The 25,420-nt window shown below is 45.4% G+C and overlaps 1 protein-coding gene across 8 annotated transcripts in view; it reads right to left on the minus strand.

Annotated features, from left to right (window-relative positions):
• NDRG2 (NDRG family member 2) overlaps positions 1–23,151 on the minus strand; it is a 35,486-nt gene extending 12,335 nt beyond the window's left edge. For 2 of the 8 annotated variants that reach the window (XM_044449949.1, XM_044449946.1), the window contains exons 1-8: positions 23,043–23,139; positions 14,986–15,068; positions 11,159–11,203; positions 7,286–7,391; positions 5,165–5,285; positions 4,999–5,061; positions 3,787–3,847; positions 2,399–2,485 (exon numbers count right to left, since the gene is read on the minus strand). In XM_044449949.1, the coding sequence (XP_044305884.1) occupies positions 2,399–2,485; positions 3,787–3,847; positions 4,999–5,061; positions 5,165–5,285; positions 7,286–7,391; positions 11,159–11,203; positions 14,986–15,063 (561 nt within the window). In that variant the 5' untranslated portion in view covers positions 15,064–15,068; positions 23,043–23,139. Of the gene's footprint in view, positions 1–2,398; positions 2,486–3,786; positions 3,848–4,998; positions 5,062–5,164; positions 5,286–7,285; positions 7,392–11,158; positions 11,204–14,985; positions 15,069–23,042 lie in introns of those variants that run through there. The other 6 variants (XM_044449945.1, XM_044449944.1, XM_044449948.1 and 3 more) reach the window with 6 other exon arrangements.
• Positions 23,152–25,420: the final 2,269 nt, after the last annotated feature.

The following is a 25,420-nucleotide window of genomic DNA, read 5'->3' on the forward strand; positions in this document are numbered from 1 at the left end:
CAGATCCAAAACAGACAGGACTTTAAAAGTATGTTTAGCAGCTATGGCTCCCACCCTCATCACTTTTATTCTAGAGTAATGGCAGAGGGCCTAATCCAGATCTTTAAAGCCTCCCTCCCTTTCACACTAGGGGCCTGTTTCAGATCTGGGCTCTGTGCCCACTCTAGAGTAAAAACAATACAAAGAAAAAGATGCAGCTGCTAAATGCATATTTAAAACCACATCCGTTTCCATCCCTGGTGGAAAGAGAAAGCTCCTTGAGAATGCAATCCTCAACTCCCCATTTGGAACTAAGACCCTCAAGCCCAGGACATTCAATATTAGGACTAGGCTCTGGATTATGCAAATCGTTACAAAGAAAGTGATTTTGAGCATGTGTAGAGTGCCTTTTCTTGGACTACTGAATTACTGGAACTTACTTTGCAAGTACTTGAATTGTTCTTCCATGGCATAGGAATTCACTTTTAGGCAAGCTTTGCCTCCTGCACTGATCTTTTTCAAATTAATATTTGCCCTTCCTCTCAAATTCTCAGTCAAACAATGGGGTCCCAAAACGACCTACTCAAATTCTAAGCAATTTGGTTTTTGGATGGGAAAGAGAGACAGACTTCTTAGTCATTTAAAAGCTTGAGCTTGGTTGGAATTCATGTAAACAAATGCACCAAACTATTAGTATATACTTAAATCTGGAGTGTTAAACTATTTTCAACCCAGCAGCTAAATTCCATTGTGGAAAAATTCTGGCTGGGTCACACGCCAGTGGTAGGTGCTGTCAAAGGCAAAAGGGACAAGGCCAAAATACTAATATAGCTTAAAAATCTTACTGCCTTAGGAGAGATATTTCAACCTTTTACAACAAGAAACAAAAAGGCACAAAAGCTGGAAATCTACCAAATGATTGATGCTCAGGAGAAAAGGGTCAGACTTGGGAGTGGGTTTGGCTGTCAAGGGCAGGGCAACTTGAGGTATCATCCCAAAGGCTGCAATGAGGTTTCAGGAAGGCTGCATTTGCCTCCTGGGTCTGCGGTTCTGCACCCTTAATTTAAATGAAAAGATAATGGTTGGAGTCGATGGGTAAATCTGAGGATCGAAGGGAAGGCTAGCAGTTGGATAGCTCAAGCTGTGGAAAGAAATAGAGAGAGATCTCCTATTGACAGAGATCCCCCATTTGACAGAATGCACACTGTTTTCTCTGCCCTTGTGTTTATATCTAAATGAAAAGCAAAGAACTATCTTTAATTGTATGGAGCAATGACTGGTTTCTCTCTCTGAGCAATATGGCAAAATTGTCACGCTAACGGTCATGGAAGGTATGGGTATGACAGACAGACAGATGCCTCACAGCCTGGTGGACAAGATTACTATAGCCTTTAGAAAAAGAGTGAGAAACAATAAGATCATGCAGCTAACTGCATCAGAGGAACTGGTGTGGCATTTCCAGCAGTGGGTGATGGACATGTATTTGGGAACAGAGGGGCTTTGTCAGCAGTAGGCGCCAACAGCTGATGGGGCAGGAGGCCACAGGGATGCAGCTGGAGGTGCTATACAGTGAACTGCAGAGGAGTGAGAAGGCTGCTGAGTCTGAGGCAGGTGCTTGAAAAAGCAAAATAGGATTGTAAGCCACAACAGAAGGAAAAGGAACGGGAAGGAATGTTCCCTCAGCCCTGTTGGAAGACCAGCTCCATTGGGCTCCTCCTCTCCCTGCCCTCTTTTAAGCTGATCATGACAAGAAATGCTGGAATTTGGATTCATCTGGAATTGCTCCAACTCAGGAATGTGCAGAAAGACACACCAGAAGAGAGCATATAGGATATTATTAAGAGAGAAGGAAATGTGCCATGCCCACTCCTATAAGGTTACAAAATGTGTAGCAAGAATAGAATATTGGGAAAAGGCCAAGGGAAGCAAAGTCACTTGTAGGCTAATAGAAATAGTAAAGCTGAAGACAGATCAGAAGTGGGGAGACAGAGAAGGAAAGAAAAAAGCAGACAGGCAGAGCGTCAGAAAGAGGCACAACAAATATGGAGCAGAGTCTGCTACCCAGTTAGCAATGGATGGTTAGTATTGCTCTCAAATAACCAAGAGTGGTTTGGATGGGTCTGGGGGCTTAAGTATCAATGTGATTGGAAATCAGTTGGTTTTATTACCAGTTTAAATCCACAGTGGTAAGACCTGGTGTGTTCCAGATGTTTGGACTACAACTCCCATAATTTCTGACCATTCATGGTATGAGTATTGTAGTCCAAAGCATTTGGTAGGTTGCCTTCCCCTGTAGAAATATATATTATAGAATCAGGCTAAATATGAGTTGGCAGCCTACCTGTCCCCATCTGTAACTGATTCCCATGTGCATCGCACAGACATGCAACCAGGAGTCTCGCCCACCTCCCAGCCTCACCTTGTGAGCAGCCCAATCCATCCAGCCCTTGGCATTGGGGTCAATGTTGATGAGAACCAAACCCTCCACAGTGTCTGCATGGGAAAGCTGTAGACAAAAATAGAAATGATGCACTTAGTATCATCCTTAGGTTTAACTCCGCAGTTGGCAATTCTTTTATACTGCACCTGGCAATTCCACATGGATGGGTAAGCTTTTCACTTCTCCAAAACTCTCCATCAGGCTAAGTGTTTTGTGCTTTAACCTGATAAAGAGTTCTACAGAACTTGCAAGAACGCACATTTTTATTGAGTGTTGGTTAATCCTGATTGCCTCATTGGATTTTTTTCCTCTCATGGATCAGTATGGTTAGCTTTTTCAAAATGGTATTTTATTGTTGTTTTTATAGTAACAAATAATGTACTTACATCCCATATGTCACTTCATAAAGCAATATTTTAAAGGTTGAGACCAGCCTTGGGGGATATAGATTGTTGTAGTCCATCACTTGTGCAAGGCATGAGGCCAGAGAACACTAGTTTAGGGAAATGTATGGAGGAAGAGAAACCTTTCCAGGCCTACAAGAGCACCAAGGGACTCTTGATGTCCAGAGGTATATGTACCATCCAAATATCAGGTGGTACATGTAACTGAGAATGGTTGCCTTCAGAACCAGCTCGTTTGGCTTTTCGAGGGCAACTGACTTGCTAGTTATGGAAACAGGATGCAGCCTTCAGTGTACTTTTGGTTTGATCCAACAGTGCTTCCCCTAGGCTAATTTTCTTTTCTTTTTTGGCTGAGACCCAATTTGAAGCAGAGAACTGCTTCGTCTTATTGCCATGAAGCCATACTAGGTGTCCTACAGTGCTTTCTTCAAATGCTCAAAGTGTTTCTCGCACATTACTGCACTGGTCCTTACCTCAAATGGACAGGCAGTGTCTATGGAGTGGTTGGAAGGTCAGATAAGACTGAGTTCAAATTGTTACCCTGCCTAGCCTTTCTACCTTTCTACTTGTTGTTAAAAATGGGGCAGCAGAGGAGAAGACGCATGCATACCACCTTGGAGAAAAGCTGAGATATAAACATAATAAATAAGGCTGTACATTTCCTGGCATGCAGCTCAGTCTTGTAGCTAGTATTAGACAAGAGAATAGCTCTCCAGAGGAATCAATGTTGGGTCAAGTCATCCCTTTCTGATAGTTCAGCTCACAAGATAACCACAGCCTCTCACTCTCATAGGGCTATTCCATTTCTGAGGCCTGTTATGATTGGGAGCACTGATTCTCCTGTTACTTCCTGAGGTATGTGGATCACCCCGAGCTGAGGTGATCTGACCACAACCATTTGGCATGCTGAGTATGTATCTCATGTGCCACTGCATGACAACTGCTGGGCCCCAGCCCACTCACACTGTAGCGTGCCAGGATGTATGCGCCAGCTCCAACTCCGATTCCAATGATGCTGGTAAAGCTGTGGGAGGAAGAAAGCAAGAAGCAAGTTACAAATAATCCGAGAAGCAGAAAGTATCCAGTCTCCTTTTTGTTGTGCAGAACAGTTGCTACTGTGGGTCCAGTTGCTACTATGCTTCTTATCTTTACAAACTGTATTGAGGGTACACTTTGCATGTCATGGATTACACTTCTTGATTTCAGGGCCTTTTGGCTTCACTGTTCAATTTCCCCCCCAATCTTTCTCTCTGTGTAGGTAGATATATTTATCTGTCTTTCTACAGAAACATCTATGCATCTGCTAACAGGCGTTAAAACTTCATGCATGCATCTGATGAAAGAGATTACAAAAGTGTAGGCAACCAGAAATCTATTTGTCTGTTAGCCATAATACTCTTTTCTGCTTGTCTTGTAACAACTAAGATGGCTAGTTCTCTGCAACCATAATAATATTAGTAAGTTAGTACCAAAGAGTAAAGTTGAATAGAATACAACTCTTGAATTAGGAGCCAAGAAATTGGGACATATGTTCCATTCACAGCTCAAGTTGGCCAGGACTCAGCAGGAAGCACCTGAGGACCACAACAAGTTTTTTGCACCTCAAGGTCCAAAAATAGCAAAAATTCTGAGTTCTGTCCCTCCATCCCAGGGAATCCTTGGGGCTGGAAACCAGTGAAGGCTGTAGGGACCACCTGGGTTTCATAGATGTTGGAACAAATCTATGTTGGATTTGAACAAATCTATGTTCCAAGGAATGTTGGAACAAATGCTCCTCGTTTCTGTTCCCAGCTTCTGCAGCAGCATGTGTGAAATTCAGGGAATGTGGAATGGCTTTATAGTGCCGTCCTTACTCATGAAAGACACACAGTGCAAGAGGTGCATTCTACCACACCCAAGCATCTCTAGGATGGGAAAAGTTGTGAAGGTGTTGGACTTCTTTCAGGAAACAAAGCAATAACCCATGGAGTAGGTTATAAGGTAGACTCTGTGGGGCCTTAAGCTTCCAAGTGGTTTCCCTTTTTGCTTTGTCATTGTTGTTTTTCATGTAGATGCACATTTTCTAATTTTTGAAACCAGTTCCCTTTGGGGAGATGTTGGGAGCTGAATGCAGTATGTTGTACCCCACTAGAAGACACACATGTACGCATATCATGGCATCCCACTCCAACTCACTTGACGTATTGCAAGATGCAGGGGATCATGTCAGCCAGCTGGTCCAGAGAAGGATACTGGTACCTAGGAAAGGAGCAGAGGTTAGGGGCTGCATTGGACAGCTGGACCTCACCCCCATCACACCCAACAATGCAGGTGGGGTGGGAATGGAGGCTGCAAGGCTCACCCCAGAGGGAAGGCTGGGGCACCCTCCTCCATGCCAGGAGCATCCACATGTATCACCACGAAGTTCTTTATGATCTCTTGCATGTCCTCATAGTGGAAGAGGGTATCGAAGCACGAGTGATCTGGGGAGGTGGGAGTGGGGAGACAAAAGAAGGGGTGGTCAGGCTGCAGAAGGGTAGCTCCATCGGGTTGGAAAGGTGCAAAATCAAATCAGGGCTGACACTATCATGAAGCAGGTGGTGGATGCCAAATGCTGGGCAAAAAAGTTTCCCTGAAATTTTATTTTTACATCAGAGGAATCTATTTGGCTTTTCTGTCTCATAGCACAAGCATGTTTACTCAGAAGACAGGTCTACTATGTGCAAGGAAACTTACTCCTAAGTAGTATGCATAGGATGACAATCTAAGGCACCAAATTGTCTTCAGCTACCCTGACAAAATGGCAACAGATGAGTGAATTCAGACAAGTAGGCAAACTCAACCTGGGGAGCTCCCCAGTTCATCCTTCAAAGAATGCTAGCTGTGTGGAGAAGAGGAACCCGTAATATTCTTAAACACCAATGAGATGATTGGCCCAAGATGGATGGTGGGGGAAATCTGGAACAGAGCACAAATTGCTCTAGAAACAGAAAAGATAATGACAGTCCAATGTATGTTAAGAAAGAAAAATTCCTATAGCTCACTGTGTTTCTCAACCACTTTTCTTTCTAAACATTTAAGTCAATTTTGAAATGTCAAATCAGACTTTGAAACTGCAATCTGAGAGCCTTAATTTCAGGATCTAAATTATCATTTTTAATTGGGGAGAAAAAAGTAGGTATTTTCCAGTACAGGTTTCTCTTTCTAAACAGCAAAAAATACACTTGAACTTCAAAGCAATGCAGGCTACTAAAAGTTGAGTTTCAGGATCAGATGAAAAAGTTCTAAAAGGGAAAAGAAGAAATTACTAGTTTATTTGGCCTTGGCTGTAGAAAGAATGTTAGAATCAATGCTTAATTCACACTCACAGGAGGCAATTAACACTTCTCTTTTCCAGAAGGGGAAAGTAAGCACTTGACTACATATTACATTTGTCTGGTAACAACAGCTCCACCATTTTGCTGTGAATTCAGAAGGGTTACTTGTGGACAGGCAGAAAAGGCTGGAGGGAATACAAATATTATACACACAGTGGAGAAAGAACTGCTGGCAGTATTTCTTCATCCCTTATTTATCTCCCCTTCTTAGCAGCTAATTTTCTCCAGGAGAAGGCAGAGTAGTTGGAGAAATTAGCTGCCAAGATAACAAGAGATAAGCAACTGAAGGAGAAATTCAGCCAGCTTTCTACTTCCCAGGATGAATGTTTTCTGCCATCTCCAGCTCTCCCTGACTGTTGGTGCTTTCAAAGTTCACAGCGGGTAGAGCTTTCATGATGAATGTGTAGCCAAGCTCTGAGGCAGTTAGACTGACTTGCTCAAGACCACCCAGGGAGTTCATGGTGCAGATCCAAGTATCCTGGTCCTGAGATCACCAAGCAATCCAAGCTTCAATTCTGCAGTATTATAAATGTTGCTTTTTAATCCTTGAGTGTGAGTGACGGGATTGGTTGTGACTGGTGAGGTAAGAGGACAGCTAGGAGTGCAGAAAGATGTTCTAATGGATTGCAGGATTATTTGCAGGTCAGCAAAGGCTTTTGAAAACAATTTTTGAAGAACCTGATCTACAAGCCCCACCACACGTGTAACTGGCTCAGTAGTAACATAAATGCAGATTTGCTCTTTTGCACACAGGTAATCTGAAAGTATGGTTCATGGGGTGCTGTAGATAATCATCTCTGTGTTTTGAGTTGCCTGCCTCCATTTGCCTTCCCCTCCCACTGTACCCTGCCTCCACACTTGGCTGGTGAACTTTGAAGTTCTAGTCAAACACAAAATCATTCTTGGATATGCACAGACACACGTGGGATAGTCTTGGCCCCCGTGAAACAAGGAGTTCCTTGGATTCTTCCAAAATGACAAGCTCCTTTAAACTCTTGAACTCTTTTGTACTGAAAACATCTAAGTTCTTATTTGGAGTTGCAGTCCTTGGAGAAATCCCAGCCTCTCCCACACCCTCCCCAACCAAGTGGGCATTCAAGTCTTACGATTTTGTCCCACATCATGGTAGGTGAGGATCGCTGGACGTTTGGGCTTGGGTGTTCCATGGATAGTGATTGTCACGATCCCATAAGGTGTCTCTACCGTGTGTTTCTGTGGAAATTTAAACAAAGACACACACAAAGAGAAGAGTGAACAGATGTGGCACTACAAAGCTGGACCTGTGCAGACAGTTGCCTTCAGCATTAAGTGGACTGGAGGAAGGCTCCTCCCTGACCTCCATGCATAGATGACTCCTTGTGAGCAAGATGTACTCTTGGTGTAAATTTGGACCTAGAAATTGCAGAGTCCCCAATCACATGAACATCAGACTTGCAGATGGATAGATTCCATGCACAAGATGCCATCTGTATGTGATCCTGCTCTACTTTCTAGGTGTGCCTTTATCACTGTCAATGTCTTCACAGTGAGGACATAGTTTGCATGATACTTGTGCATGCCCCATGGGTGAGGAAAACTTCAGAACAGGACCACAGTTGGTAACTGAACTGCTGGTAACTAAACAGGTTACATACTGGGGTTAAATGTTCCTTAATGTAGGCCTCAAGCAGAATTTCTAAACCATTGGCCATGCTGACAGGGGCCTCTAGGAGCTGAAGACCAAACTATCTGGAGACACACCTTCTCCCCACCCTGACCTAGACTATATTTGAGGGGCAGTGCATGGCTAATTCACTTTGCCCAAATACAACAAATGACAAGCTGTTTGATTTCACAAAGTCAGGCAGCAAAAAAGCCAGGACTTCTATAATCAATTTCACTTAATTCAGCTCAGCAGGTTATCAGTTTTGCAGTCCTCTGGCAGGAGGACCAAGTGCAGCTGCAGTCAGGGCCCCTAGGCCTGTAACAGTAAGATAGTGGAAGGGGCATTGATGGTAGAGAGATCAGGAAATTGTATTTGCTGATATCCCCATCTCTTGTAAAGCCAGGATGGATAACTTGTAGTCCTCCAGATGGTTTGCCCTATAATTCACACCCACCCTAACCAACACAGCTAATGGTGGGAAATGATGGGAGTTGTGTGCTAGAAGATCTGGGAGGCCACCTGCTATCCACCCCAATAATAAAGTCTGGGCAAGCTAAGCACCCACCTCCAGGCCAGCTGGAAGTGAGCACAGCAGGGACATAAGAGGCTTGTGGTAGCTGCTGGGCATCCAGTGCTCCTCCAGCCCCTCTCCTGGAATTTTAATGCTGAGCAAAGCGAGCAGCAGCATCTGCTGTAACAGTGCCTACACAAATGGTGAGCATTGAAGGTAACTTCTTAAGAAGTTGGTGCGGCAACTAAATGTTGATTGAGTGCACTGAATAAGGAGAAAGGAGCTGAGAGATTATGGATTCAGGGCTCCAGGGTGAGCCAAGTTTGGAAAGGGAGAAAAGATTAAAGTCACTGCTCATTGGAAGAGCTGAGAAAGAGAAGTAGCAGAGGGAGAGAGGCTGTGTCAAGCTTTCAAAGCTGGAAGGTCCCATTCTTGACCCTGTTGGAAGGGTGAGAAGAGAGAGGTGAGCATGGAGGGCTTTTCCTTAAGAGGAAAGTTTCTCTGACCCTGTCTATACCTTTGGAAGAAAGCCTAACATTAAACTACAGGTCTCTCTCTCTTATTTGAGGCCCACCGTGCTGTGAAAGTCTGGACCTCCTCAGAAGAATTGTTTAGCCTCAGCTGGCCTTCAGACAGCAGGTAAAAACAGTGTACTTTTGGCACAAATCATAAACACTTCTCCCTTTTTCCTTTTGTTTTATACAGGCTACTGTTATGTTAAAGTTTAATCTAATCTTACTTTGCCTTATTGGCTCTCCTGCATTCTGTTTTGTTTTACTGCTAGAGGTTTTATTGCTTTTATGTTGAAGTTATGTTAACCACTTTGGAGGGGCCCCCTACATAGATGAAAAGGCTGGGTGGAAAGATCGCAATTAAGTAAACAAGAGGACTCAGAATTAAATGTATGGTATATCCTCACACCACCACTGCCAACAGGAATATTCCAGTTAAGGATTCCAGATAGCTGCTTGCTGCAAAAGAAGACATTTCATACCCCCTGATACTTTTCCATTTTTCTTTTCCAAGTTGTGCTCAATATTCTGTGGCAATTAAGCATGCTAACTCCTCATTAAGAACTTTTTACTCTTTTGTATTTTTTTAAAAGGAAAAATACACGCCTACAAACCTCAGAGGTTTGAGCACAGTAGCTGTCATTTGTTTTGTTTTTGTTTGTGGGTTTGTTTGTTTTTTGGCACTCACCACCTCAGTTCACTATTAGAGGCAGTAATAAATAAAACTAAACTTGTGTAACTCATCAAGCAGAAGTTAGAAAGCTAACACCTGAGAAAGTTTCTGAACTCAAGTCTCCTAGATTCTGTTTATAGTTCTGGAATGGAATGTGAATATAATAGGGTCAAGCACTAGAACTGGCAAGCATTTGGTTACAGATCTCTCTCATACTGGGTAGCACTGAATGAACCTCATTCTCACAGCCTCAATTCCTTATCTGGAAAATGGGCACAGGAATGACTTAATTTGTATGGGAGCAGACTGGTGTAATAAGACTTTTGCAAGCAGGAAGCATAGTATTTGCCATTTTAAGTATGCAAAAGCTTGTTTCCTATTTTACAGCTCTTGTGTCATCTAGCTTCATAGTAACCCTATAATTAATATTCCTATTTTACCAGTTGGGAAACAGAGGCCCAGAGAGGGTGTCTGGTCTAAGATCACCCAATGGGGTCATGACTAAGCAGCTGGAGTGGCCACCCTTTTAGCTATGTGATGTGCAGTGATCCCAACAGGTGTGGCTTTGCTAAACAGGGTGGTGCCACAGAGTTGTCAACTGACCAGATAAACAGCCTTGGCTGCTCCTAGGCCTTTAAAGCTACTTGATTTGCAGGAATGGATGGCAAAGCTTTCCACAGCATTCAGAAAAGCTTGATCACTTTTATACGTGTCTGTTTTATAAGCACAGGTGTTTGTAACATTTGGCAACCCCAAAGTACAATGATGGTGGAAGCTATAGCGACAGATACCCTGTATGCTATGCAGCTATTTAAGGTCATAGGAATGAAACCAGAAATTTAATTTAAACCTAGTTCTTGTTTCTCTCACCGCATTGGTCCATCAGCAATTGAACCGATAAGCAGATACCAAACAAAAGTAATAGTTAGACCGCCACTGGGGAGAAAGGTACATGCTACAAATCAAAGTCAACAGACAAAGCACAGGCTGGGCGCAGAGCCAGGATTCCTGCGGAGAGTTGCCACTTCTCCCCCCACCCCTGCAGGGCTCTTGACTGTTCTGCAGTTGCATAATGGAGAGATTTGGGTGAAGGCAAGTGCCTCAGGAGCACAGCACATGACCTGCATGCCATGCAAAAGTCCCCCCCACTCCCCAGGTAAGGCTGGGAAAGATCTCTGAAGCCTTGAACTGCTCAGCCAGATTTATCAGTAGCTTGACTTGGTACAGAGCAGCTTTCCCTGTTTAATTAAAACAGATGCCAAAGCCTTTGCACCCTGTTCTCTTACACTGCTTCTCTAGAGTTCATTTTCCCCCATGGGAAGGGAGAAAAACCTTGGTGCCTTTTATTTTTTTTTCCCCCCTGAGGGCAACTTTCTGTGCCTTAATGACTGTCTGAGTGACAGTTCTTTGACAGGGACAGTTTTCTCTTTGGGGCACCTTCAAGCTGGGGGAAAGGTGTCCTTGCACAAGTTCTACTCAAGCCGCTCAAGAAAAGAGGCAACAGCCATGGGAGCCACTTGAGAGGAGTGGGAGAATGAGGATCTTGGAAAAATTTTGTGGCCAGGCTTCTGCAAGCTTGGGAGCACCAGTTTGGGTCCCATGAATAAGATGCAAAGGATGCAGTGGGGATGACATTACCTGGCCTTGTTCCTGCAGAAGTTTGGCTGCTATCAGTTCCGCATCCTAAAACACAGAGAAAGAAAGGGGGTGGGGGTGGGAGGGGGAGACACAGAGTGCAACAAGGTAGGAAGTAAGCAAGGAAGAAAAATCAGAGTTAGGGGAAGGGGAGGAGGAGGGGGAAGGGGTGGGGGGGAGCTGAGAGTGCAGAGTGAGTTGCTGCTACCAGAGACTCTTACAAGTGGAAGGGGACACAAGCAGACCTGAACGAGGTGGATTTACCGGAACCCTGACTATAGAGCTACAGCTTAGTTATGCACTTTTCCATGGTTCTAGTTGTGTGTTGTCTCGTGACACTCAACTGGAGGGTGGGGGTCAGGAGCTGCCATTGAGAAAGGGAAAAGTTTACCCCATTCTTGTTTTCAGGAGGAAGATGACCATTTAAAATTAAGGGTAGGTAATGGGATGCTCTCCACAGGTTTTGGACTACAGCTCCTATAAGCCTTAGTCACTCTGGCCAAGCCAGTGATGATGGGATTTATAGAGGGGATCATGCTGGCTGCCCTGATTTAGACTATACGACCCACCCACAGTTTCCACAACCTGTGTAAATTGGCAAGGACCCATAACATCCTACGAACATCTGTTAATGTCCACCCCTTGGTTTAGATAACACCATAGATTATCAATCTGTGTGTGAGAAGTGAGTAATGCCTGGCTATAAGATTAATTCCTCCATCATTTTCCACACAATGGCTGAGCTACCTTTGCATAAAGTGCACTCTGAAGGTGGCCAGTGTTTTTCCACCCGCTGCTCCTCAGATAGGGCTCCCATGCCGTTACTAGCTGCAGAAGTTCAGTGGTGGTGCTGGGAATTGCTTTCCCTATCACTGCATGTGCACACTATGGAAAATGGCCCAGAAGTACTGATAGGAATTAAAAAGGAAGGGACTGGAAATCCTAAATAGTTGACCTTTGTGGACTATCATGAAAGCAATGTTTAAATTTATATCTAAATAGATGGCCTGCAGATTAAATACTTTCGCTACAGTCAGATCAAACACTGTACACTATGTTTATGGATTCGCAGTACAGCTTCACAAGATTACAATAGACTGGTCATGTTTTGACTTAACTCTTCAATGGCATTACCTGGGTTAACTGCTTTATCACCAACATTTTCTCTGTTGACATGGCCCAAAGCAGGACACGTCTGTCTGTTATTTAGTTCAGTTATATTCCATCCTTTTATCTGGAAAGCTCAAGGCTACAAACAGGCTAAACATGCCAAGTTCTTTCAATATTTCCTCACGGGGCTTTGTTTCCAGTCCCCTTGATCACCTTCATTGCCATGCTCTGAACTTTCTTCATCCACTTTGTCATCGTCTTTCTTGAAGTGTGGTGCCCAGAGCTGGACACAATACTCAAGATGGGGCCTAAATGGTGCTGGATAGAGGGAAACCATTTGGAAGCTATACTTCTATTAATTGCAGCCTGATAGAGCATTTGTTTTTTTCCAGCCATATCACATTGTTGGATCATATTCAGCTTGTGATCTACAACAATTCCAAGATCATTTTTGCTTGTTGAAAGAAGTATCTCCTGTCTTGTAACTATGAATTTGGTTCCCTTTTCCTAGGCATAAACCTTGGCATTTGTCCCTATTGAAGTTCATTCTGTTGCTTTCAGCGCAGTAGTCCAGCTGATCGAGATCATTCTGTATATTGTTCTGTCTTCCAGGGCATTAGCTATCCCACCAAGTTTAGAATTTAGGTCCTGTCTCCTTTTCATTTATTCCCTACATACCACTAAACTGTGCTCCCACCCCACCCTGCCCAAGAACTTGTATTAACTTACATTAATTTAGCCATCAGCTGGAAGAAGTTCTGTTATCCTACTGCCAAGTAAGTCCAGATGGCCCAATCTGAATGGAACCTGCTGTGGTCCCAGCCTGGGATGGGTGGGTGCCCCATGCCTGCAGTTCATATTACGAAACAGTGATTCATCTCGTCCTTGGGTCAGCCATTGGCCTTTGGCCCACAGTTCAGCCAGATACAAGAAAGGACAGATCTCCTGCATAACTCTTTCATAGTTATGTAGCAAAGGGAGTTTCAGCAGGTTTGGCTTGTCATGCAAGCCTCACCTGCTGCCATTTCCTCTTCCAAACACCTCTGAAAGATGCAGGAGACCTGTCCCCTTTTGCATCCAGCCATTTTAAGGGCCAGATGACCACCCTGCCATTGCCACTGCTGCCTACGTCCTTGTCCTCTCTTGCTTTGAGGCAGCTCTGTGCGGCCACCCACAGGAAGCGCACCAGGCCTCCATCTTGCCATCACCCACATCCTGGGAGAGGACCGGGGAACCGGCAGCTACAGCAAAAGGGAGCTGTGGCAGCAGGGCTGGAAGGCCCCAGGGAGAGTCAGCAGTGGGGTGCCTGCTCTGGCAGGTGTCTAACAATGCCAGCCCCAGATGCAGACCCAAGCAATGGCTCTAAGAATGGTGGCTGGTTTTCCTGACGTACTATGTAGTTGTGTCTTGGACAAGAGCATGCTCTGTAGGTATTAGCAGGTGATCAAGTCTACTTGATCACATACTATGACAAGCCTTTCCCACTGATTTCTGCATGTCCCAATGGCTGTTAAAGGCACAAGAGCAGGCCAAGCTACAGAGTGATTGCAAGTGGTCTACTATGCCATGAGCCCCGAATTGCTGAGAGGCCATTTACCTCCCCCCCTCACCCAGCTGCCCATGAACACCTGCTAAAATAAAAGCACAGGGGCCCTGGGGATCGCTGTTGCATCTGATCCCCCTGGCTTAGCCTGCGTTTTGCCCATGGGTGCTTTACCTCCTGCTGCCCCCTACCCCCATTTCTCTGTGCAAAGTTTATTTTCCTGAAATGCCCTCCTCACCCCTGTTCACGCATCCTTTTTTGCTAACTGGGATGCCTGCAGAAAACAGAGTCCTTTACAGGTTTTAGAGCTTCTATACATTAGCATAAGAACATAAAAAAGCCATGCTGGTTCAGACCAAGGATTCAGCTAGTCCACAGGGTCCCTCAAGCAGGATGGCTGCAAAACCTCCTCCTGCCCAAGATCTTCAGAAAATGTGTGCTTTTTTGTTTGTCCTGTGAGTCTGAGCCCCAGATCTTCTTGGTATCTGGCACTGGCCCTGCAAAGCAGGACTTTTCCGTAGCCAGCCAGCAATGATCCATTACTGATGCTTCAGCAAGGGGATGTGTGACTGGGATTGTGATATGGCATTTGATGTGAATCCTGTGATACTGTGGCACCTCTGTTATTAGTGATGAATGGGATATGGATATAAATCTAACTATTTTGTTATGTTTACTGTCTTGTAGGGTTCTGTAAGTGTCCTGTAAGTGTCAATGGACTTTTGTGCCTTCCCCAGTGGAGCAACAGGTGCAGCTGTTGCACCCCAGTCTGGCAATATTTTTAAAGGGACTGCCTTTGCCCATGGGTGGAGTTCTGACAACCCCATGGATCTGGGTCTTGGCAAAGGTGGCCATTTTTAAGCCATGGGGAAGAAGGCCACAGATTATGGGTAAAGCTCGGCACAGAAGAAATCCTAATTCCTTACACCTTCACTCTGAAACTGTGCAGGATCAGGTGACAGGAAAGGTGCTGATCCACTAGCAAGGTGGTCCCTGTTAGGACAGGCTTGGCATAAGGCAGCTTTGCATGTATCTGCTCTGCGGACCTGCCTCAGCTGGAGGAGAGCAAAAGGGAAAGAGGTGAGCCTGGACAGCTTAGGGAACACTGGTGAGAGGGGAGAAGAGTGGTGGGCAGGGTAAAGAGGACAAGACAGTAAAGAATCGCCCCTCTGCTAACCTTGCCCGGATCAGGTGCTCCTGGGGCTCGCAGCAGTGGCTTCTCCTCAGTGATCTGTACTTCTTGGAGTTCCGTCATGGCACCTGGAGCAAGAGAAAAGACATAAATAAACATCAAGCAACACATTGAAATCCATATGCACTGATAGACAAATGGCTGAGGGTACAGAGTTTGTCATAAATATGCTTCCCGGCTGTCTGCTATAACTTTGATCTACTTTGCATATGCACTTTCCTCAATTGACAATTGCACCTTCAAGTGCTGATCACGGGAATGAAAGAGCCATCCTTGAGCTAGCGGCAACAGATGGAACTCGCACGTCACCCAGTTTCAGCATGAATGCCACACAACGTGGCATATGGCGATAGGTTTAGCTGCCAGCCATTAAGTAATGAGAACATCGAGGAATGCATGTGTGAACCTGGCCTAAACCAAGAGGTAGCCTGTGTTGTCCATCAGGAATGTACTTTGACATATAAAACCTGAAATTGCCAACAGGCCTCTTGTAGTCCAGTGCAAATGCAGGACAGAAAGTAGAACAGATTCCCTGTTAAATCAACTGCTCACTTGAATGTTTTTCCATTTATAGATGCAGGAAATATACAAATACAACACATACTGATACACCGTGCAAGTAGCCAAAGTGTGTGTTCTACTATGATAGTTGAATGTCCATAACCCTTTTTTTCTTCTTTTTTGCTGTGCTTTACCAAGTTTGTGACTGACATCCCTCAGAAAAATCCTAAGGCAAAGGATGATATTACTTTCACTTTACTACTGCAAAGGAACCCACAAAGTTACAATGTGTGCTTGTCATGAAAGGGAGGCCACAACATATGTTGCCACAATATATCTCAAATGGTCTCATCTTGTGGGTCTGGTAGTTCAGACTTTAATGTCTTCAAGTCTTATGTATTAGCTGGTTTGTTTGATATGCTGTGTCACTGAATAGGATCGAGATTTAGTCATTCTTTGTGCAGACCACTGAAATCAATGAGACAAGCATGACTGAATCTGTGTCATTACTTTTTAGGTGATGCATCTGGTGCTGATTTATGTGGTTGCTTTTGGTCTGTAGCTGATGCAAGAAAAAACTATTTCCCATTTTACAGGTAGAGGAACTGAGGCTTAGAGAGTGATGGTTTCGGGAATGGCTGCACAGTGAATAAAGGGCAGAGGTGACCAAGTAAGTGCAGGTCTCCTAGGTCCAACTCCTCCTCTTACGTATTCAGGTGTGACTTCCTATAATTGGCCACTCCTTAGGAAGGTCAGCAAACCACCCAGTAGTTCTTTCATCTTAAGGGCTCCAGTGAAACAGTGCGCAATCTGAGAAGTGCAGTGTGGAATTCCCTGCCGTATTCCTGTGGGTGTGCTGTGCAACTTTCATCCACAACATTTCAAAGAACGGGGGCTACACCCCTCCAGTTGTACAATGCAGGTGGCTTGCATCAGCACCAGAATGGCTTCAATCAGCCCTGAGGGTGGTATGTAGCATCAGCCTTGTTCCTTCCTGCTGAGAGTAGGAGATGATCAGGCACCACAGCTGCTAACTGCTGTGACATGCTGAAGAGAGCGTAACATACAGATTACCTATAATATGGATGTTTTACACTCTGTGGTTTTGTTCTTTCCCAAGATCTAAACCAAGGGAACCCACATTTTTATAACAAACACTACTAAAACCAGTGACCTATAAAATTATGGAGGAAATCCATATTTATGTTGCACAATTTATCCCCCCCCCCCAGACTTTGACGGGAAAAAAGGCAATGAACCTAAGGCATGACTGGAAACAGTCCACAACTCCCACCTGAGTTCTGAGATTTTCTCAGATTTGTGCTAACCATAATTTCCCTCATACCTTCTCTCCTAGGACATATGTTTAGTGACTAGAAAATTCTAGTTGAGGAGATGTAGAACGTTTTTCCCACGCATGGTGGATAAACACCAGTGATTTAAATAAATAAAATTAAAAATAGGGTTTAAAATCCTTTATACTGCAGTTTAAAAGATAGCCAAATAACCCACTTTAAAATGAAACATGAACTGAATATGAACAAGCATGCTTGCAGTTACACTTACAATCTCTTAAAACTGGCCACAGCTATTTATCAGACTGGGTTGCAAGGGTGGATAATTTGTGACTCTCTGAATGTTTTGCCTTACATCTTCCATCATGCCTCTCCATTGATTATGCTGGCTAGGGCAGACGGGAGTTGTAAGCAGAAATATCTGGAGAGTCATACATTCCTCACCCCTAAATTGAAGGTTGCTCTTCAATGGAGAAGGAGAAGGAGAAGAAAAACGTCAGAGACCTGTGGTTAAATATTATATACATTATAGTGTTGTGGGCTCCTACTGAGCCCAGAGGCTAGCAAGTTACTGTAGATGTAGGATGCCACCTTGTCAGAATCTGGGTGATCTTGTCCTCCTGTTTTATGCCCTCTATCAATCTAAGCTATTCAGTGTATTCAGTTCTTAAATTATGAATATGTATAAATCTACTAACCAAAAGCACAAAATTTACTTTCCAGTTTGTTGGAAAAAATTGTTTTGCCTAGCAACTACCAGCCTATGAATATGGAAATCTCTGAACAGTTATAGTTCTATGATACTTGTTTACCTGGAAGTTAATCTACTTTGTTCCATAAGAGTCACTGTCACATAAAAGTGCATAGGGCTACTTCTGCAACTCTGATGTAACTTATCTTGTTCAGTATCCTCACACATGTATAGAGACTAAGATAAATTATATCCTTTTCCTGACAGATATAATTCTTAAGTGTATGTGAGCAATGACCACACATTCTGGATTATGCTCCTAGCTTATACAAAGACTTGACTGAGTTGCAAAGCAGTTAGCTGAACTTATTTATTTATTTATTAAAACATTTCTATGCCGACCCATTCACCAAAGCCTCGGGGCGGCTCACAACATAAATTAAAATACAAAAGATAATAATATAAAATAAGTCGCCCTGGCCAGATAAAATAAGCGAATAATATTAACAGTTAAAATGACGCTTAAATAAAAAGGTCTTTGCCTGGCGCCGAAAAACAAATAATGACGGCACCAGGCGGACCTCTCTGGAAAGCGCATTCCATAGATTGGGCGCCACCACAGAGAAAGCCCTCCTCCGAGTACCTACCCTCCTAATTTCTTTCACGGAGGGTTCCCGGAGAAGGGCCTCTCCCGCAGATCTCAAGGGGCGGGCGGGCATAGATGGACATAAGCACTCCTTCAGGTAACCAGGACCCAAGCCGTTTAGGGCTTTATAGGTCATCACCAACACCTTAGGCAGCACTGAGCCCAATGGGACAAGTTAGTCATGACTTAAGTTCCATAGTTTCAATGTGTGCCAAGTGCAACTAACAGAGAACATCTCTCTACAAATGTTTGCTCAGAAGGAAGCCTTGGTGAGCTCAGTGGATGTAGCTCCCTGATAAGCGAGCATGTTCTTAGTCTGGACCCAACCTATTATGTAGGGGTGACCAGACTTGCTCAATGGAAGAGCCACATATGGTAAATGTCAGATGTTTGAGAGCTGCAAGATGGTGCCCATGGGTGGCAGCAATGGGTGGCAAGTGGGTGGCAGGCGGTGAGCTGCAAAATAAACTTAAAGAGTGGCATGCAGCTCTTGAGTCTCCGTTTGGCCACCCCTTTGCTACAGTATCCAAATAATTTACACATGCTTGTTCAGGAAACAGATGAATTTCAAAATGGGAAATTCGGTTTAGATCAATTATCTATGCCAGTCTTTTATTTTTAATTTAGCTATCCAGTCCCGATCCAGGAAAAATATCACAGGTGAAATGGCCCTAAGCTGGAAAATTCATTAACCTGGAGAAATTCCTCTTCTGGGCAAGACACGCTATATGCATGCAAGAATATTATATGTTTACTTGGAAGTAAGTCCCTCTATATTGAGTGGAGTTTATTCCCTAGTACATGTGTTTAGGACTACAGCCCTCATTACTGCAAATGCAAAAACAGCATCTGAATATGTGAATATACTCCAACTGTAAACACAGCCTGAAATAGCTATGGAAGTTTTCTCTTGACTGCTGGACCTGTGACCACTCGTTCACACATGTGCATCATCAGTTGAAGCTGCAGTCCACCAGTGAGGACTAAACTTTGCTCTAACTCATGGGGCTGTTGTGAGCATATAAAGGCAGAGATAGTGAAGTCCTTTGCACAGTTCTGGAACACCAAATAATGAGCTGCACTGAGTTAAGAGGTGTGTTCCTGTATATCCAGCCAACATTCACACATCCTGATTTGTCTGAATATGAAAAATGGAACGGATTTCTCTCCTGCCCCAGGGAATCCTAAGAAACGAGAGATGTGTACACACACACACACACACTGAACCATAGTCACAAGGATCTTGATGCCAAGAATTCTTGCACTGTATAACTGCCCTTTCCAATACAAAGCAGAAAACATGTTTTGACAAAAAACACATAAGAACAGAAATGTGGGGGTCTCCATGTAACAGGGGCAGTATCTCCATCTGTTCCCCCAGTTTCTCACTCCCTGGAGATAATTTCAAGAACACTTACATACCCTGTCATGCCACAAAGGGAGTTCTGGACTGGGACAGCTTGCAAGAGAGTGGAGCGATAGGGGAAGTGGACAAAAAAGCACCCCTCCCCTTTTGCTCCTATCAGCTAGGTTACTTCCTCTTGCCTGGGTGTGGGTCTTGCTTGCTCCCCCATCATCTGGGGCTGCTCTGTCACTGGCATCAAGTCCGACTCCCTAGAGCCCCATAAGAGTAGGCAGCTCCCTGTTTTCCCAGGCTCCACTTCTCCCCTACCCCTCCTCTCCCTCCCAGGTGCTGTGGCTGGTTTCCATTCTGAGCCCCATCCAAGGATCCCCCTCCTGGGCCATAAATAGCTGTTTTGATCACCATGACATGGGCAGTGATCCAGTTCCCTGGGAGCTCCTTGCCCCTCTGGGGCCCTTCACAGGGCTTGCAAGGAACCAGCATCCAGAAGAGATTTCCTCCAGCCACTGCAGAACGAAGGCCCACATATATGAGAAAGAGAGCTTCTATCTCCACTGCCCTCAGAAGGCAGGACTTAAACCACTCTCCCTGGTTCCAAGGATGCCAGAGAAGGAAAAGGGGTTTATAGAGCTAACTGGAGGGACTTGGGATCCACACAGCAAAAAGAATAGGCAACCTCAGTTCTGAGAAAGGAGGCGATTGCTGGCAGAGCACAATGAAGTCTTTTCTTTGGGCTCCTAACATTGGAAATTCTGGGCTCCTTGCCTCATTTTCTTCTCACTGCCCCTTGTTGCTACTGTTTTCCTTTTTCTTCTTCTTCTTCTTCTCTACTTTGGCAGGAGTCCAGTGGTTTTGCCAGCTGAATGGCAAGTCCAAATCCAACAGGTGCAGCTTGCCTAGCTCAGACCTGTTTTGCTAGAAGAAAATGTCACCTGTTGAATCTTGGTCTGCTAAGACACTCTTAAAGGCACAAGAGACCCAATAGGAACAATGTTTTCATCTGCTGTGCAAGACAGTGTGCAAGAGAACTTCAGACATTTGAGTACTAAACAGTAAAGAATGAGAAATCCCCTCACTCCCCACATACACTGATCAGAGTTTGATCCAGGGCTGAAGAGGCATTTGAGCAGATTTCTCCAATCTGGTGCCCTCCAGATGTGTTGGACTACAACTCTCAGCATCCCCCAGCAAGCCATGTAGTCCAACAGATTGGAGGTGGTCACCCTCGGGAAAGAAAAAATTACCTTAATCCTACCCAGAGTTAAATTTTTATTTAATTCTTCCATGACACCCCATCAAATTGCAATTACGGAATATTTTTAAACATTAGGCACTATAAGTGGTGAGATCCCAAGTTGTATGTGGTCAACCATGTGCTTGTCACCCCCACCCCTGCATAGTTTTATGGTCCTGAGCTGGTGGTCAAAAATGGTTTGTAGCATCTAAGATGGGATAGCTGTTAGTGGGTTATGTTTGGCTTAGTGACTCAGAAGGCCTGCACAATATATATAAATGGTAAGTTGAATTATGCAACACATGGGAGGAGCATATTGTAACTAAAACCAGTTCCTGCCAAAACCTTCCCTCTGTGCTTGCCCCCACAACCCAAATATCACTAGACCTTTGGGCTTGAAGGTGTGCAAATGACAACAAGGATCCCTGGATTTTGCATTTTTTGCCTAGTACAGTCAAGCAGCGAGACAGCTCACAGGCCAGTGCACTCTGCTGCTATGCAGCTGCGGATCAGCGCTCGCTCTCTCTCTCTCTCCCCCCCTCTCCCCCCCTCTCCCTCTCCCTCTCTCTGTGGGAAGGGAATCCAGTTTTTCACTTGTGTCCCTGCTGCATGGCAAGGAAGTGGGAGGCTGTGGGGCTGTTCTGCAGGGACCAGAAATCAATCCGTGTAATGCGGCCACCAAGGAACAAGCCCCAGAGAGCTTCCAGATTCCAACCCAAGTACGTGCCAAGTTCCCCTGGCACTGACACAAAGAAAGGGAGCTGCTGAGAAACAGAGACTCACACCTGCAGCCGAAACCACATGAATGCTCACTCACCAGACTGGCTCCTGAAATACATAGCAAAACTTTCATCCACCTGGCTTCAGGATCTAGACAGCTGACCCAGCGACCCTGGCCCTAGGAATGGCCTAATATTCCCCTTCCAGGACCATGAACCCAACATCTCAGGGGTCAGCATCAGACTTCATTTCCTGCAGCTTTTTCTCTGCTCTAGCCCAGCCAGGAGTCCCAGTGCTTCCAATCTAGCATAGCTCCGTGAGTCTGTCCAAATGCCACAGCTAGAACTGCATCCAGATCTCTCCTGCATCAATCCCCTTTTCTATCCCAAAGGGACCCCCACCAACTTTATGCCTTTCATCACCTTGTTCCCCTTCCAAAGAACAGAAGGACCACAGATGAACCTAGGAAACCTCCCTCACATGTCTCAGAAAATTCAGGAGTCCTGGTTTGGTTTTTCACTGCTCTCTAACTGACTGTCCTTGAAGAGGGAACCACCAAGTTCTGACTGCTGTCACCACCCCCTCCAGTATAGTCCTTTGTACTGTCTGTCTCCTTGTTGGTGAACCCAGGAATCCAGGAGTCCTGTCTCCCAGAACCATCCTCGTAGAGCACCCTCCCTTCAAGGTAACTCTGGCATTCTGCTCCCCCTCCAGCTCGGGAATCTGGGGGGCCATGAAGACCAGTTGGGACTTCTAGTCCAACCCCTGTGCTTCTAACCACTAGGACTTTCTGGTCTCCCAGATGTGGGCCTAACATACAGCATCATTGGATGGACACACGACCTGAACCACTTCTCCTCCCTCCACTCTGCTAAGAGAACCCAGGAATCCCAGCTTTACAATTCCCCACCTCTCTTGCTGCAACCCACTTAATCCCTTTTTACACCCTCTCTCTCGAGCAGCAGGCACACCCCCCAGCCTGACAGACTGCACTCTCACAGGGAGAAGGACCCCCCACTCTTTTCCCCACAAGCCCAAACAATCTGGCCCTTCGAGGGCTCTGGTGTATGTATGTGCAGGGGGGAAGGGGTGCCTCCCATCCGGAGTGTTTTTCCATTTGACATTTGAGTCTGTTGATTATGTCAAATGCAAAGCGAATCGAGGAAGCAGGCAGGAAATCAAATCAAACCAGCTCATGCCGCGGCGGCAGCGGCGGGGGGCGGCGGGGGGGATGAGACCCCTTCTGTACTGACATTTTTTTTTGTTTTTAATAGTAATACTAATACCACCAGCAGCAGTAGCAGCAGCAGCGACAAAAGATCGTTTTGACTGGGGGGGACACGATGCAGATGAAAGGCACCCGACCTGAGTCAAGGGGAGGAGGGGGGTATTCTGCAATTAGCAGCATTTAATCTCCTCTAAACTTGGTAACATCTGGCCGCAGATATCTCCTCCCTCCCTTTCGGGGTGCTCAGGAGAGATCGGGGGACCCGAGCGGACGGGGAGGTGGGAGAGAGCAACGGAGCAGCCGCGCTTTGCAAACTGGCAGTCCCTCCACCCCACAATATCTCCCTCCCCCCTTGTTTTGGTACCCACTGTCCGTGCGTCTGTCTGGTCTGTGGTGGCCTCGCTGCCCGCGCTCTGTCGCTCCGTCTGTCTTTCCACCTTCACTTGCCTTTGACTCTCTGACTGCAAACACCACCTCCCCCCACCCCCAGGGAGAGACCCCTCCCCCCGATCCCCTCCCCCCAGCTCCGCCTCTGCCAATCCCGATTGCCAACAAGGAAGGGGGAGGGGGAGGGGAAGGGCGCGAGGAGAGACCGGCAACCATCTTTCCCCAGATCCTGGCAACAAAGGGGTTCCCTACAAAGGCGGGGCGAGAGACCCCCGAAATGACCTCAGCTCCCACCCCCAGCCCGTTTCGCTCCGATTCCGTCGTCAGATACTCTTCCCCTTTCCGTACGTGCCACTACGGAGCACTACTACGCGGCGCAGGAAGCGCCCCCGGCGCCCCCTGCAGGGCAGCGGGGCCCCGAATGGCGGGGGGCGTTCCCCGAGCAAGTCCGCCGCAGAAACAAAGCTGGCCGTGCTTAATCCGGAATACAGACCTGCCGAGCGTCCCGTGGTTCTTGCGGGACGCTCGCGGGGCTTCGTTTAAGACCCGTGGCTTCGCCACGGAAGAATTGAGGAATTGTTTCGGAACTGAGACCTGAACAACGTGAAGAAGGTGGCGTCACCGAGCATGCACAAAGTGCGGATCCGTTTAGCAAGGTAGCAACCAGAGCCCCGCTCCACAAATGCGAGATTAGGGAGCAGTGAATGCTTAGTCGTTGTTTTTAAGGAACTTCGAGATCTGCTTGAAAGTGACACCCTCTGACTCTGCCCCTCTGAATATACACGACTGTGAGATTCCTCTAGTTAGGCACAAATGCTCTGCACTTAGATTTTAACAGTAACAAGCACAGAATTTCCAGAAGAGAAGGTTCAGTTCTCTGACGTCTGTTGACATCTTGCCCTTTCTTCCCCTGCCATAAATTGACCGCTTGGTGCCACTTTTGGAGATGAACCTGAGTCAAAATGAAAGATCCATCAGCCCGGCTGAGTGATTCCAAGCAGGTCACTCTACTTTTCATCATGTTCTTCCAAATTGTAATAAGATCAACCAAGACTTTGCAATCCATATTTATCAGAAATAACTCACATCGCATTCTGTAAGACCTGCTCCAAAAATAAGCCTGGATTTTAAACTGTCACTTTGAAATCTATGTGCCTACTTCAGGCAAGAAGGTATGGCTTCTTAGTGGTTGATTCCCAGCTCCGAATCCCCATTCCTTTTGGGGTTCATCAAAAGCTGAGCCTAAGCATTTTTCAGGGTTTCCAGATATTGGTGGCTGAGGCAGATCCGAAGCAAAGTCCTGCACAAGTGCAACACTGGATTAAATATTTTGGTATGATTCTCCCCACTTTTGAAAATGAGTTGAGTATCAATTGCAAACACTCAAATGTTTGATTAGTATTAAGTAACTTGCCAAGGTTAGTGTCCAGGCAGCAGGCCTAACAATCGTGTTTGCCAGTGAGAAGACAGAAGACCATTCCAAGAAGGAAAACACACATTTGAAGTTATGAAACAAACCTGATGGGCAACTGTGGTGTAGTGAAATGCAATGCTTCAGAAAGTGGGCTGGGTTGGAGAAGTCACAAGTTTAGTCATAAATCATACTGGGGGACTTGGGGCCTGTCACTATTTCTCAATCTACCCTCCCTCACAGGACTGTTGTGAAGATAAAATAGGTGGGAGTGGAGAGCCCGGTATACCACTCCAAATTTCTTGGAAGAAGGGCAATATATAATTAAGCAGAATATCACTTCTCTGAAATTTATTTCAACTGTTGGTTGAGAATAATAAATGGGGGATTAGTCTAGCTGTGTACTTCTGATTCACTTGACTCAATACTTCCTCTATGTGATTGTGAGCTTAAACAGGCTAATAGCCAGGGATTTTGTGCTAGGGATTAACTTAAAAGTCAGAGTGAAGCAGCAGAGACATTTTAAGTTGTGTGTGTGTGTGTGTGTGTGTGTAGGGGGGAGTAATAAACTCAGTACCCTTGCATTTACTTGCTAGATGACTGGTGCAGGTTTATTTCTATTTATGGCACTTAATTGGGCAGAATAGTGCCTAAAGCTTTAATTTTTTTCTCTCTCTAGCAAAAACAAAAACAAACAAACAAAAAACAGTTTCCAGAACTTGGTCACAGTTAAGCATGATCAAGAAACAGAGCTTAGTGTGGGGCTAATCAGAAAGGGGCAGCAGGGTTAGTTCCCATTCTAAAGAAGTCCCTAAGGGTTCCCTGTCATTTTCTCCCATGCAAACAAATGGAATATGATCCTGAAGGTGGATGGCCCAGATCTTATAATGTTGGACATTTCTTAAGTAAACAAGGGACTTAAAAAACCAAGCAAAACCTGGGAT

This window comes from Varanus komodoensis, unplaced genomic scaffold, assembly GCF_004798865.1.
Source record: "Varanus komodoensis strain SLA01 unplaced genomic scaffold, ASM479886v1 scaffold62, whole genome shotgun sequence".
In the NCBI taxonomy this organism is placed as follows: domain Eukaryota; kingdom Metazoa; phylum Chordata; class Lepidosauria; order Squamata; family Varanidae; genus Varanus; species Varanus komodoensis.